Source organism: Trichosurus vulpecula, chromosome 2 (genome assembly GCF_011100635.1).
Source record: "Trichosurus vulpecula isolate mTriVul1 chromosome 2, mTriVul1.pri, whole genome shotgun sequence".
Classification (NCBI taxonomy): Eukaryota; Metazoa; Chordata; class Mammalia; order Diprotodontia; family Phalangeridae; genus Trichosurus; species Trichosurus vulpecula.
The window spans coordinates 342,842,978-342,858,144 of NC_050574.1; the positions used below are offsets into that span (position 1 = coordinate 342,842,978).

At 38.1% G+C, this 15,167-nt stretch overlaps 1 protein-coding gene across 2 annotated transcripts in view; it reads left to right on the plus strand.

The window, feature by feature from the left end:
* Window positions 1–4,532: 4,532 nt before the first annotated feature.
* Window positions 4,533–15,167, plus strand: part of LOC118840108 (limbic system associated membrane protein) — an 837,829-nt gene continuing 827,194 nt past the window's right edge. The window contains exon 1 of one of the 2 annotated variants that reach the window (XM_036747612.1): window positions 4,533–5,160. In XM_036747612.1, the coding sequence (XP_036603507.1) occupies window positions 5,006–5,160 (155 nt within the window). In that variant the 5' untranslated portion in view covers window positions 4,533–5,005. The remainder of the gene's footprint in view (window positions 5,161–15,167) is intronic. The other variant, XM_036747613.1, reaches the window with a different exon arrangement.

The window sequence follows — 15,167 nt, forward strand, 5'->3', positions numbered from 1 at the left end:
TAAGACTTTTGGGATGTCTTGCACATTAGTCCTCTGTGTTGGCTTAGTTCATCAGGATGCCCAAGCTCCACTTAATGGCTGTATTCTGGGCCCTCCTGGCTTAGAAAGAATGTCAATGGTAACTGTTTCTCTTTGGAACAGCAACCCTGAGGGTCTTCCCCTCCCAGCTTTATTTTTTTCTCTTTTTTTCTAATTAAAAGGTCCATCCCTTGGACTCACTTCTTAAAGAGGCCTATTCACTGAATGGGGCTCACCCAAAGTGAGAACCTGAAAAGACCTGAAAGGCCCAGGGTTTCCCATTGCATCCTGGGTGATCTCCAGTCATCCTGATGAATATCTGATCACTGGATCCAGATGGCTCTGGAGAAGAAAGTGAGCCTGGTGACCTCGCACAGCCCTCCCTCACTCAAATCAAAGTCAACTGCACATGTCATGTCATCGTTTCCCTGATGTCATGGTCCTCTTCGAAAAGGAAGGACAAACACATCAGGCTGTTAAGCACTGTTTTCATATGCAAATATGTGGATCTATACAGAAATACATACCTTTAATATATGAATATATATTTCATATCTTTATATGTAGATATTCATGTATATATATATCTGTGTATATAGATATCCATATTTATCGATCTGCTTGTCTACTTGATATATGTGTCATTTTGGTTCCTACTAAACTGGTTTTAAGACCTGAGTTCAAGTCCTCCATCTGGTATATATTGGCTTTATTTGATCATGGGCAAATTCTTTATCCTGAGCCTCATCAATGAAATAGAGATAATAGTACACCCCCTACCTAACAGGAGTGTCCTGGAGATCATCAAAGGTGATAATGCACATATAAAACACATTGGAATGAAAATGTGTTATACCCAAACATCCTATATTTAGATATTACTTCATTTATATATTGCTCTTTTACTGTAAGATTAGCCAAGTGTTTTGCATACAATCATCTTATTGGGCCTTGACTGTGGTCCCTGTGAGGGCAGTACTATAGGTCTGATTATCTACAGCATAATGACAATAAAAAGAAATAAGCAACAACAAAAAAAGGTTTAGTGCTTAGGAGATTTGACCATTGTGACATAGCTAATGTGTCACAGGTAGGATTTGAGCCAAAGTCTTCCTTAGGCAGGTAGGTCATACAGTGGATAGAGTGCTGGGACTGGAACTAGGAGAACCTGGGTTCAAATGTGACCCCAGATACTTACTAACTGAATGACCCTGGGCGGGTCACTTAATCCTGTTTACCTCAGTTTACTCATCTGTAAAATGAGCTGGAGAAGGAAATGGCAAGTCAGGCCAGTATCTTTACCAGGAAAACCCCAAATGCGGCCATGAAAAGGGGGACATGACTGAAACAATTCAACAGCTTCCTCCTGTACTCTATCCCTTCTCCTATTCTATAAATCTGGGCTACAATATTGTTGACATTACCCTAAGTGAGCTGGACTTTTCTCATCTATAAAATGGTGATAAGAAAGCTTCCTACTTTACAAGGCTGTTGGAAGGATAAAATGAGATAATAAATGAGAAAGCACTTTGCACCTGCAAAGTGCTATACACTTGGAAGTTATGGTTATATATTATTACTTAGAATAATCATTTGCATAGTAAATTATTATTTTTCATAGATAGTGCAAAGGTAAACTTCAGTCCTTACTGAATTAGCACAAATTCCAAATTAGTGGAGTTCAAATTAATGAGATTTTATTTTAGTAAAAAGCTAAAATGTATTTGCATTTATGAAGGTGTCCTTCAGCATAAGCTTCTTTGTAGCAGTACACCAGATGTGCACTGGATAGTTTGAGCTTATTAGTGTAAAACTTTCTCCCGATTATCCCTGCACCTGTCCACATAGAAGTCTTCTGTTGCCCTACTCTACTGATTAAAATTAAATAAAAATAAACATTATATACAATACACATATATGATGTATTATCTATCAACTAGATAGATCATAGATAAATAACTAGATAGATAGGCAGATAAAGTCATAAGCATCAATACCCTTTATGGCTCTAATGCCCTGCCTAGGAGGCCTTGGTCATTGGTGTATGAGGGAGCTAAAGCCTACTATATGTTCTCCATGGTTCAGTGAAAAGAGTGTATTTGGTCTCAGCAGCCCTGGATTTAAATTCTTAATCTGCCATTTACTTGGGCAAGTCATGGGCTAGTATGCTTACATGATATAGTGGAAAGGATAGATTTGAAGACAGAAGACTTGAGTTCAAATCCTGACTGTAATTTATTCCTAGTTTTCTTGCCTTGGGCAAGTCACTTAACCTGGCTGGGGTTAATTTTCTTTATCTGTAAAATTAATTGCTAAGATCAGATGATTTTTCTTCTAATTATAAATCTCTCATCAGTGATAACCAAGGAGTTGATTTCCTTGAAGACCTTTGTGTGATCCTCTTCCTCTCCAGCCAAGACTCTTGATCCACCCCATCCAATCAAATCCTCAAAAAGTCTGAGCTATTAGAGGTCCTCCCATTTCCACCGTTACTATGAGAACCTTAATCTACAGAGCCCTACCTCTACCAGCACCTTCCATCCTCACTCTGGTAACTCTCCTAAAAATGCTGAGTCCACTAGTATTAGGGAAGTGGACACTGCATATGGCTTCTTGTTACTGGGAATACAGCTATGCTGATAAATCCTTGGCATCCCATTTAGGATCTGGGATTTGTTTTTCCTATGGAAAACAGTGTTTCAATAGGATCCTTAGATTGTGAAGTAGGACTACAGACTTTCGGCTCTATTATGCGTCAAATAGTCTTTTCTGGATTGGCATGGAACTGAAATACTACTTAGAATATTGTCTCTTTGAAAAAAAAATACAAACTCCAAAACCATGAATATACAGATAGATGAATAAACAATAAGGAAGAAAGAAGAAGAGAAGGAAGGAAGAGGAAAGGAAGGAAGGGAGAAGGATGGAAGGAAGGAAGGAAGGACTTTTAGAACAAAACTATTGGTAAATTGGGAACTGCTTGTAAGGAGAGATTTCAGCTGAACTCTTCACAATTTTCTCTGCTCAAGGAAAACAAAAGGTTTTGCTTCTTTTCTATGCAATCTGTAGGAGCATATCACCTTTTGTACTGGTTAAATTAGGTCTGTAGCATGCAGTGTGAATGTAAAAGAAGATCCTTGGGGATAAGGCCAGTGTAAGTAAGATAAGCAACTGCTCAAAGTCAGTGTTCTCTGGGGACTTGGGTAGGGATCTCTAAACTCACTTCACTTTTTGTGAAAATCCTCAGCTAACACATCCCTATCATTTTGTCCACCACCAACAGTGATGGAAGTGACTCAGTTTGATGCCCTTAGCACAAGAAGTATAGAAGAAGAGGAGGATGTAAATCTCAATTCCATTAAATTTGGGGTTCATCATTTGTAGGGTGATTATAAGCATGTAAATGATAATACTGTGAAGTTCAGCATATCTTTAACATGTACATTAGAGAAAGAATTAGGGGTACATGAACAGAGATGTCTTGCTTTAAAAAAAAATCCCTAATATCATCACTTCCTGAATGGTAGCTGAGTATTTCCTGGAGAGTTAAGTTGATGGTAAAGATCAGGGATCAGCTGCTGGGGCTGGCATTTGGAGAAGACAAACCAGGCATTCACACCACAGACCACTCAATACCAGCATTGTCTCACATCCATCTTTCAGAAGCCCAGAGAGAGTGGGGAGAAAAGAAAGGAAGAAGAGAAAATAAACCTTTTTATCTTGGGAAGGAAAGTGTAAGAGAGAAAGAGCAAGATGTGAATTTGAAAAGACAGTAGCCAAGACTGTTACTCTCTAAATCAACTTTGGCTTTGGATTTGGGCCATTGCTATCTAGTTCTTTTCCCAGTCTCCTCCCTTTTTGCAGCCATTTCTGCTTTACTTTTCCCTCTTTAGGTTCTTCCTTATCATTATTTTTGTTCCTAGACAGTCACTGGGTATTTTGTATTTTCCCCTTCCCTATCAAGCATCTCTACTAGCTCCATTCTTCAATGTCTATGCCTTTCTGTTTTCTAATCTTCCCTCCTTCCCTTTTCTCCCTCACTCTCCCTTCTTTTCCTTTTCCCCTCTCCTCAGCATCACATCCCTCTGTCTTACTCCCTCTTTCTTAACTCTACCTCTAAGCTCCATTCCCTCTTCTTAAGGAAATCAGCCAGGCCTCAGATGGAGCTGTTGTCGTGACAACCTAAAGGAGCATCAGGCTTTCATCAAGGCTCGCTGCTGCTGAAGGGGGCAGTTGTGCAAAGCAAGGGGCCAGCCAGAGGGAGGAGGGGGATGAGGTGGAGGGGTTGTTGAAAAACAGCACATTGGATGGGGGAGGGGGGAGAGAGGGAGAGGAGTAGGCAGAGAGGGAGATAGGGAGAGAGGAGGGGGGGGGGAGAGAGAGAGAGAGAGAGAGAGAGAGAGAGAGAGAGAGAGAGAGAGAGAGAGAGACAGAGAGAGAGAGAGAAAGCTGCTGCTGCTGCTGCTGATTTTTTTACACTCACAGTGTAGAGCTTGGTGCTTGCTGGCCTCCCTCCGCCTAAGAAAAGTGGGTTATGAAAGAAGCTCCTCTCAGAGACTGTATAGCCCTTCACTGGAATAGGAGCATTCAGCAAGAGAAAGAAAAAGGAAAAGACAAACAACAGCAACAAGAAATCAGTATCTTCTCTTTTTAAGGCTTTCCTTCACCTTTGCAAGTGGTTTATTTTTGCAAAAAGCTTTTTTAGAAAAAGAAATTGTATTTTTGTTCATTTGACTTTTTTTGTTTGTTTGCTCTGGTTTTATGAGGGGCTCGTTAAGACTTAGGGGGGAAAGAAGAGAGGTGCAAGAGAGAGGAGGGGAGAGAAGAAAAGTGGAAAGGATTAGAAGCTGGAAAAGCCCGGTCTGCTTTCACTCCTCGCTAGCTGTTGATGAACGCTGTGTGTTTGTAAATTGCTCTTCCTGTCCGACCTGCACACCCCGAGAGTGCCCATCTCCCTATATATACCCTGAAAGTCAGCGTGGCCACCATGGTCGGAAGAGTTCATCCGGATCGGAAACAGTTGCCGCTGGTCCTACTGAGATTGCTCTGCCTTCTCCCCACAGGACTGCCCGTTCGCGGCGTGGATTTTACCCGAGGCACTGACAACATCACCGTGAGGCAGGGGGACACGGCCATCCTCAGGTAGGGCATTCTGGCAACTTTTCCCAGTTTTTGGTCTCTATATGCATTTGTTACCAAGATATGTGTGTCTGTGCATGTACGTGTTCCCCTTGAACTAGTGCCGCTGATGCTGTTAAGAATCGGGGCTCTGTGTGTATTTATCTCTTTTCCTGATTCTGTGATATTGAGCCATAAACTGAAAAGGGGTTCTGGTCCCATTTAAAGCTTCAACACTGGTGGTTAAATGCTCTGTTTCCCTCATCTACTTTGCTTACCAAGAAATGCTAACTTTACAGTTTGGCCAAAAAACTAGACAATTTTTTTTTAAATTTACCAGTGCCTTGGTTTCTGAAGTCCTGGTGAGGTCTCTTAGTTTAAACACTGGTGTGTGGTAAGGCAAGTTATAGCTCTGAAATACACTTCTAATGGTTCACTATGTTGGTTTCTGCACTCATTGAAAAGAGATGGTTGTGAATATAGACCTGAGGGTTTTGCTTTCCCACTAGTTCAAGTTGTCAGAAAGCTATTTGTCCCTATCCTGTAAACATGGGATTTCCTTATGGGCACTGAGTGAACTAATGAATTGTGAGAACTTTATTTATCCCTTGGTCTCCCCCATCCTCTCAAATTTTGGTAAAAATCAACCATATAAGCTAGGTGAAATAAAATAACTTTCCAAATGCCTAGTTACTATAAATGAAATATAGGACTATTAAGCCAAAAAGGGTAAGGCAGAAATTATTTTTAATCTTGGTTCATAATCCTTGACCTAAAAGTCTTATTTTTATGAAGCTTTACCATACTCTGAAAGAATAATTGGTGGATTGCTTTTTGGAGGGGAAAATCATAAGTCCTTGGTGAGTTTGACCCCTCTGAGGGGACAGAGAGAGCTGGCTCTCCAGGTGGTATTGTGTGCCAGTTCACTTTTTAGATAATCTCCTAGTTCCCTTCCCAATCTCCACTTCCTCTTTACCCAACCCCCCACAGACGCCACCCATATACATATATCCCTTTCCTTTGGTGTGATTCTCCCAGAATTTCTGTCAGATCCTGACAACTGAACCTTTCCTATGAGATCCTTTAAAACCTCATTTTATCCCAATAAAATGTTCCAGTATCTATCTGTCTATCTGGCTAATATCGCTTGTTGTGGCAATAAAGAACTATATAGAATTGAAAATAAACCTCTAATCTGTGTGCAAGAAGCTGATAGAGCATAAACCCTGGGGCATCAGGGAGCAGTTCCGTAGCAGAGCTGCCGACAGCAGCAAAGTTTTCATTCCTTTTCTTAGAAATAAATTTGGTTGGCTGTCACAGAGTGTCCTGCTTTGGGATCTCTACTCTTGTTATAGAGGAAAGTGTGTGTGTGTGTGTGTGTGTGTGTGTGAGAGAGAGGGAGAGGGGGAGAGAAGAGAGAGAGAGAGAGAGAGAGAGAGAGAGAGAGAGAGAGAGAGAGAGAGAGATTGAAATTTTCTAAGTTGGTAGAAACTAAGGAGAATGAGGACATAAATTACGCCTTCTTCCTTTTCTTGTGTACTGTGGTTGTGATCCTCAAAGATCCTTCCTTTCAAACAGATTCGCTCTCCCACTTCTCTGGATTTGTTAGCTAGCATGTAAGGTTTATCCACATAGAGTAACAGGATTTACAGAGTGATTCATCTGCTTGCAGAGGGGTTTAGACATGACATGGGAAATGCTTTCCAACAACAACTCACAAGAGTCCTTCTTCAGCTATTTGCTGAAATCCCCTCTTCACTAAATTATTAACCCTTCATTGTGTAACTTCTTATTATAAGCATGTGCCCTGGAAATTCTGCTTTCCAATGAGTAAGTACCAGTTTGTTGCTCACAAGTTTGGACATGGTAAGGCAGAAGGGATCATTCTGGATTTGTAGGTACTTAAATATACATGAGGTTGGCAAATTATTTCTGTTGTGCAACTGGACATTTAAAAAATTCAACCAAAAGTGTGCAAGAATTGTACATCTAGTGTGTGTGGAAATATAGGCATATATTTTTATGCAGTACATTTGGAAGTGTTTGTCCCTGTCAGTTGAAACTTGGGCTTCTGCATCTATGAACAAGTGTGTGTCTGTGGACAAATTCAAGGAGGGGATTTATCAAGACAGGGTAGAGGATGTCTATGTAAGGTTTTTTTTTCTGTATTAGACTAAGGATATGAGTGAGAGAACAGAGGAGAAATAAAGACAGACATGATAAATTGAGAAATGATAGATTTGATAGATCGATAGTAGGTATCTGTACATATAAGTAAATATGTATAGGCAAGGAGGTTCCAAGTTATTGACAAGATGCTTGGAGATATCAAATAGAGCTTCTAAACAAGGAGTCAGTCACCTGTAAGATACCTGGGTGTTCTTTTCATTTAACCCCCCCCCCCCCCCCCCGCAGACCTCACCCAAGGTGCCTCAATGTTTGGTTGTACTTGCCTTGGGCAAGAGTATATATTTGTGACTTGGTGAAGCTCTATCAGAAGTAACTGTACATAGTGTTTCTTTTGTTTTCTTTGCTGGCCTTCATGGTCTCTAAATGTATCTAGTAAGCTTTGTGGTTTAGTTCCCTGGCAAAAAAATGGTTCTCTTCCCCTCTGTTTAAGAATAACAGCCTTGGAAGGAGTCACTTCCACTTTCCCTGTGAAATTTTACTGTTGGTGTAAGCCTTCAGGGTACCAGAGGAAGGAGGAACTGATTCCTCAGAAGCCATGGCTGCTGATTGGTGCTAGGTGAGCGAAAGAAGCTGAAACAACAACAACAAAAAATGAAATCCATCTCAAAAGACTCCCTGACCCTGAATTCTTAGGCAAGGGAAAGAGATGGATTATGGGAGTTTTTTTTATTCTTGTGGTCCAATATCAGGTATGTGATTGTCCCTCAAACTTTCAATTTTCCCTTTTCATTTCTTTACACCAGTTTTTCTTTGGAGAATTACTCATCAATGCAGTATAATTATGACCTTGAGTGTAAACGTGTATCTCAATAAGCTTACTTATCTCTCTTCTGATTCCTGGCTGTATATATAATCTTTTAGTGGGAAGGATGAGGAAATTGTGGAGCTGTTAGTTAAAGGAATGAAGGGGAGTAGGTGGAATCTGCATTTCTTGATATACAAGGTACCAGCTTCAACAAAATTCCCCCCTCAAGAACTTCGTGAGAAATTAAAGAAAATCCCAGTCCCATCTTGAGTCCCAAGATCAAAAAATTCATATGCCACCTCTCAAACACACACAAACACACACTGTGTGTCTCCTCTAGAGGAATCAATCCATTTAGCTTTGCTAATATCATTTACTAAAGGAAGAGTTTATGATTAGTCCAGGTTCTAACACTGATTCTTTAAACCATCTTCCTGGTCTCTTTTAATGCCTTCCACATATGCTCAACTGTCTTGTCTTGCAGTAGGGTCTAAGTCAACAGGTCAATGAAAAGAGGTCTTTTATAACTTGAGCTTTAAAAAAAGAAAAGGAAAAAAAATCGCAAATCCCTGCTGAAAGTATAATTATCAGCAGGAACATCTTCATGGAGAATGATGAGTAACATATTGACGTCAAATACATGATTCTATGCATGGTGTGTAAGCATAGCCTTGCTAAAATGCAAATTCATTGATATAAATTAATGCATGTCCAATAATCCACACATATATTGGATGTGCAATATAAGTAGTTGTATATTAAAAAACAGAACAGTAGATTAGCAAAATAGTTGACGTTCTGAATTCTCTACATTAGTCACTGAAAGTTAATTTTTCTCACAGAAAAATTTCCCTTTCATATTATTAGAGATTGTTATCATTGTATCATTAGATATTGATTATTATCATATTATTAGTTATATTACTATAATATATATTACTGGATATGAGCATAGCATTATTTATTCTGTGTAAGTATAAGTGAGTTACTTCATTTGGAACCTGTAAATACAAATCGTTGAACTTATTAGGCTTTTACAAAAGACTTTAACTATTATGTTGTCTTATCAACCGATTCTTTTTTGCATTCACTTTCCTTATTAATTATTTAATAAAGGAAGTGAAGAGAAAGTCAGAGAAGAACAATTCATTTATTTGAGAGTAAAATGTAAAGATTTCCTGCAGATATTTTTTTAAAATACATCAATTTCCCTTCTTTAAGACATCTGGAACTCCTACATGCACTAAAGACGTGTCAGATTGGAGGAAACACGCAGACAAATTGAATAAACAATATGTGATTTTTCTAACACTTATAATTGTATTCTTTGAAAACAAAGTTTCTATATTAATACCAAAGGCATGGTTTGCCTGAAGGGTAAATTTGTGCAACTTGGAAGTTCCATAACAAAACATTATTGTCCATCCCTCAAACCTTATAAAGTAGTCACAAAAGTAGCTGGCTCTGTGACCATTGTCACACTCTAAACCAACATTTTTTTCATTTATATTATGCTTTGAAGATAATCTCAAAGGAAGGTCCTTTCCCATGATGCATCAATGATTTTATGGTATTGGTAATGGAGTTTTTAAGTAGACATGTCTTTATGTGTATATATGTATATATGTATGCATGTATGTATATGTGTTGTATATTTATTCACTTTGATCATCATTAAGCTGAAATTATGCAAAATAAAATTTTGTAAATGCTATGAAATTCTTAGAAAAATTCTGAAATTAATTGTTAACATATTTTGATAGCTTACTACAATTATAACAGAATATGATTAATGTGTATTGAATAAACTATATTCAGTATTGTTTAAACTAAAAATATAGTATAATTTATACTTAGATGGCATCTTTATGGAATTTTTAGCAACTTAAAACAATTCTAACTCATTCATCGATAAGTATTATAATTCAATGCATAAGTTGAATTGTCCCAGGTCATTAGCTCTTGAAATCTGTCTCCAGAGTGACCTAGGATAAGTTATTTAACTATCCATGAATGATAACGCTATATGCACATATATATGCACATATGTGTGCATGTATGTATGTAATATATCTGTTATTTCATTTCTATAAGGAATGCCCTGTGAGGAAATACCATCTGTTGGTATTGGACAATGCTGTTGGACAATGGCTTTGTAACACAGAAAGTTAACTGGGGCATTGAAATTTGACTTTATCTAGGGTCGCACAACCAGGATGTATATGTCAGATCAAGTCTTTCTAATTTTGAGGACAAGTGTCTAGCCACTATATCACACACTTCCATAAGTACATTTGTTTCCATTTTCTTCACCAGAAAGAATAATGTTCAAATTGGGAAATATAGAACAAAATGGCTTAACAGATAAATAAGAAGGTGGTAGGAATATCTAATAATGATTATAAACATATGCATGTATAAATATACATATACACATAGTTATATATACATAAACATACAGTATATATGTATAGTGTGTATACATGCATATGTATTTATATATGTATATATATGTATATGTACACACACACAATACACATAATGCTCATACAAACGCTGTGAGGTAGGTACTTTTGTTGCCCTTATTTTGCAAATGAGAAAATCGAGGCTGAAAAAATAATGGACTGGCTTAGGCTCTTGCAGCTAGCAAATATCCAGGATGCCATGTGAACTCAGGTCACCATGACCAAACCTGCCACTCGAATCCACCATACATCTAGCTCCAATAATTTCACTGTATTAAATGAGTTCAAGTCACCAGACTCAGATAAATTTGTGGATGTTATTGTTGAGCTGTTCAGGAATGTGGAGAATAACAGATTTATCACATGATTGGAGATAAGCAATTTTCTATTTTTTTAAATGAGAAAGTAGATTAGATATTATAAATAGGACTCTGAGTTTGACTTCAGTTCCTGGCAAAGTAGCAAAACCTTTTATTTCCCATTCTAAAGATGTATGAGCATTTAGAAAGTGAAGTGGTGAAGAAGAAGAATAAATCATAGAATCATAGATCTAAGCTTCAGAAGGACCTGGGAGGCCATCTGGGCCAAATCTCTGATGTAAGGAACAGGGAGATTAAATAACTTATCCAAAATAAGAGGAGTAGTGAGCATTAGAAAGAAGAGTTTTCCTAGGTCCTCTGACTCTTTTCACTGTATTCTACAGAGATTTTGACAGGCTAACTAGACATAGAGAGGGAAGCAAAGTGGTGCAGTGGGTAGAGTATTGGCCCTGGAGTCAAGAAGACATCTTCCCGAGTTGAAATCTGGCCTCAGAAACCTACTTACTTAGCTGTGTGACCCTGGGTAAATCACTTAACCCTGTTTGCCTCAGTTTTATCATCTGTGAAATGAGCTGGAGAAGGAAATGCCAGACCACTTCAATATCTTGGCCAAGAAAACCTCAGATGGCGTGTCCTGAAGAATCTGAGATGATTGAAACCAATGAACAAAAAAAAAAGACTAGACATAGATCAGGATAATGTTGTAAACCACATTTTGCAGGAAGGACTAGAGTAAGGCTTTGTTCTAGCAAAAATCTTTTTTTATATTCTTGTGTATAGAATGGAGAGATGGAAGCTGGATTGATTCAGAAATAATTGAGTCATCAGCCTCCAAGTGGGATGCTTGATACCATTCTGGAGTGATGTCCTTGTTATAGTGCCACAGGGCTCTCTTTCTGGTCCTCATCTCTTCAACACTTTTATCAATAACTTAGATGGAAGCATTGATACTAAATTTTGTGTCTTTGATGTCCCAAAGCTGTGAAAAATGCTCAGAAGATTTTATGGCAGAGCCAGGATCTGAAAAAGGTCTTGACAGGTTAGAATGATGAATCAAGATGAAATTTAATTAGTAGATTTTAAGGGCATATATTGCTTTGTTCAACTTCTTTTACACCTGTTATTTTCTTTCTTCCCCATCAGCATATTTATAACAAATATACATAAGATAACTACTGTTTTTTGTCACTTAGTCATTTCAGTTGTATCCGACTCTTTGTGATCCCATTTGATATTTTCTTGGCAAAGATACTGGAGTGGTTTGTCACTGCCTTCTCCAACTCATTCTATGAAGTAACCAAGGCAAACAGGGTTAAGTGACTTGCCAAGGGTCACACAGCTAGTAAGTGTCTGAGGCCAGATTTCAACTCATGAAGATGAGTCTTTCTACTCTAGGCATGGTGCTTTATCCACTGAACCACCTAGCTGTCCAAGTAATGTTTTTAGCTCCCCAAAATACATGCACATACACACACATGCGTATGCTTCTATATAGTGAGTTTTTGTATGTACAGCAAATATTCCAGATTTATTTCCTAGTTATGGCCATTTATTGCCAAGATGTCTCATGAACTGGGCAGAATTTTTTGGACATCAATATGAAGTTCTGTAGTCATGATTTGAATAGGTTTTAGTTAAAAACACAATGAAATTTATTTATGTCAGTATCCAAGGGAGCAAAAGGGAACATATTAGCTGTCAGAAATTTTGCTATATGATAGCTCTTATTTCTTCATTTGAAATGCAAACACAGAGAAACCTTCAGTATTGGATGGATAGAAGCAGATTTTATTTTATGTAGTTCTTTTCTCACCTACATGAATATTCATTTATTCATTCATTCACTCCTTAATTTAGATGAGAGCATAGATTCACCAAAACAGCAGAATCAATCATATTGTAGCCCCCTTTCCATCTCTTTCCAATCAGAAAACAGGTTTATTCCAACAAATTTCGGTTTCTTTGTTAACAATTCACATGTATATATTAGAGCAATATCATTTCTTTTTTTTCCTCCAAACAATATAATTTCTAATGTTGATGAATTTATATTGCATTTCTCTTTTATTTTTAAACTTAGATATTAAGTTTGGGTGAACCACTTTATTTAATATTGAGATTAATATGCTAATTTTGACATAATAATATTTATATAATATTTACTATGTGCCAGGCACTGTATTAAGCACTTTACAATTATTATCTTATTTGTTTCTCACAACCCTGAGAGGTCGGTGCTATTATTATCCCCATTTGACAGATTAGGAAACTGAGGCAAATAGCAGTTAAGGGACTTGCCCAGGGTCACACCACTAGTAAGTGTAGGTGGTACTCAAGTCATAAGCTATGATGATATTTCTATTTCTGTGAGTCGTAATTTCCCAAGGATTCTATGGAATCCTGTTGTTTCATAGCAGTAGTCAGTATTTACCAGGAAGGTAATGGAGTACCCCAAGAGTCTCTCCTTGACGCTGTGATGCTTAATTTTTTTTAGATTTGAATTAAAGGCATATTAATTGCATTTGCAGATGAAACACAGATAGAAGCAAAGGAATACATATAGTAGAATCTTTATCTACCACATGAGAGGAAAAATGTACATAATGTCCAACACTGAGTAGGTGATAGGCCCACTCTTCTGCCCCAATCAGCCCACATCTGGAATATCATCAGCTCAATTTGTTTAGTTGGAGATTACATTTTAAGAAGGACATTAATAATGTGAAAACACACACACACACACACACACATACAAGAAAGAACAAAATACATAGATGTTTTAGTATTGCAAAGAGAAGATTTAGGGGTACCTGTTTGCTGTCTTTAAGTATCTGAAGTATTTTCATGTTGAAAATGTATTTGACTTTTCCTGCTTAGCCCCAGAGGACTCAACTACCAATAGCTGGACATTTCAAATAGGTCACTTTCAGCTCTATAGAAGGAACTAATAATTAAAACTCTGCAAAAATGAAATTAGAAGACAGTTGATTTCCTCTCACTAAAGGTTTTGAAGTAAAGGCCAAATGGCTATCTTTGGGGTATGTAATAGAGGGCTTTGATATTCAATTGCCAATTGTCCTAAATGGGTTCTGAGGTCCTTTCCAATTCTGAGGGTCAGTGATTAAGTGTGAGGTCAGTAAAACTTCAGTGTGAAAACTCTTAAACTGATAAATTTTCCCATCTAAAATACTGTTAAAGAAGAGAAGTACACCCCTTGGGCTTAGGCAGAAAAAAACCAATAACAAAACCTTGGATATGCATGTGGACCAGAGCCAGCTTAACAATGGAAAAAAAGGCAAGAGGGAATTTGCGAGAAAGGTTCCTGGAGTCAGTAGGTAAATGGATGTGACATGGTGCCAGTGAGCTAAGTAAAGGGAGGCAGTTGTGGTGGAGGCTAGCAAAGTGGAAGGAGTCCATTTGTCAGCCAATCACAAGCAATTTTTAAGAGCTTACTTTGTGCCAATCACTGTACTATGTGTTGTGGATATTAAGAAATGAAAAATCACTGCCCTCAAGAAGCTTACATTTTCATGGTGGAAGAAATATACACACCCATAGGAAGTATAAAACAAGATATATATGGCATCAATTGAAGCTAAACTCAAATGGAAGGCATAGTAGTGGAGAGAAGAGGAGGGGAAGTGTAGGGAAAGATCTGTAGATGTTGAGTTTGGAGCTAATTTTTAAAGGCAGCCAGCTAAGCTTCTGTGAGAAGTTAGAAATGGTTATGTTTCCATATTAGGAGAGTGCGTGAGAAAGAAGAAGTAGGTTAGGTGAGGGGAGTTCCAAGAAGTAACCCCAGGGTTTCCAAAGAGCAGGAGTGGAACAAAGGTCAAAGACAATTTCTAAATTTCTGATAAGCAGGCTTTATAAGGCCCTGAAGGAGGAGTTGAGTGCCATTTTTAACAGGCAAAGCATGAAGTAGGGCAGGGTACATGTCAAGGGTAACCTGTAGTAGGTGTCATGGGAAGTCTGTAGACTATGTTGACTCCTACCAATGAGAGTCAGCTAGGAGGGATTTGTGGCTGGGTATAGCGTTAAAAGGCTTATTCTCACTTCTGTAGTGGGTGTGTGCTCATCTTGAGTCCCACACCTGCTTCCTGCAGGAACGTAATAAAATTATAACTGCTTCACTCATCCTGAGTCTGTCTAACTTACTGTGCCTATTTGGTCACAAGAGGTTGTTTTTGACACTATCAATGTAGGGAAAAGGAAGAGGGGAATCTACCATTCATTCCCACTGTCCTGAGGAACAACTGTTAAAAGATATTCAGGTTAAGATTCTCTGTAGAGGATGAAGGAGTAACCAGA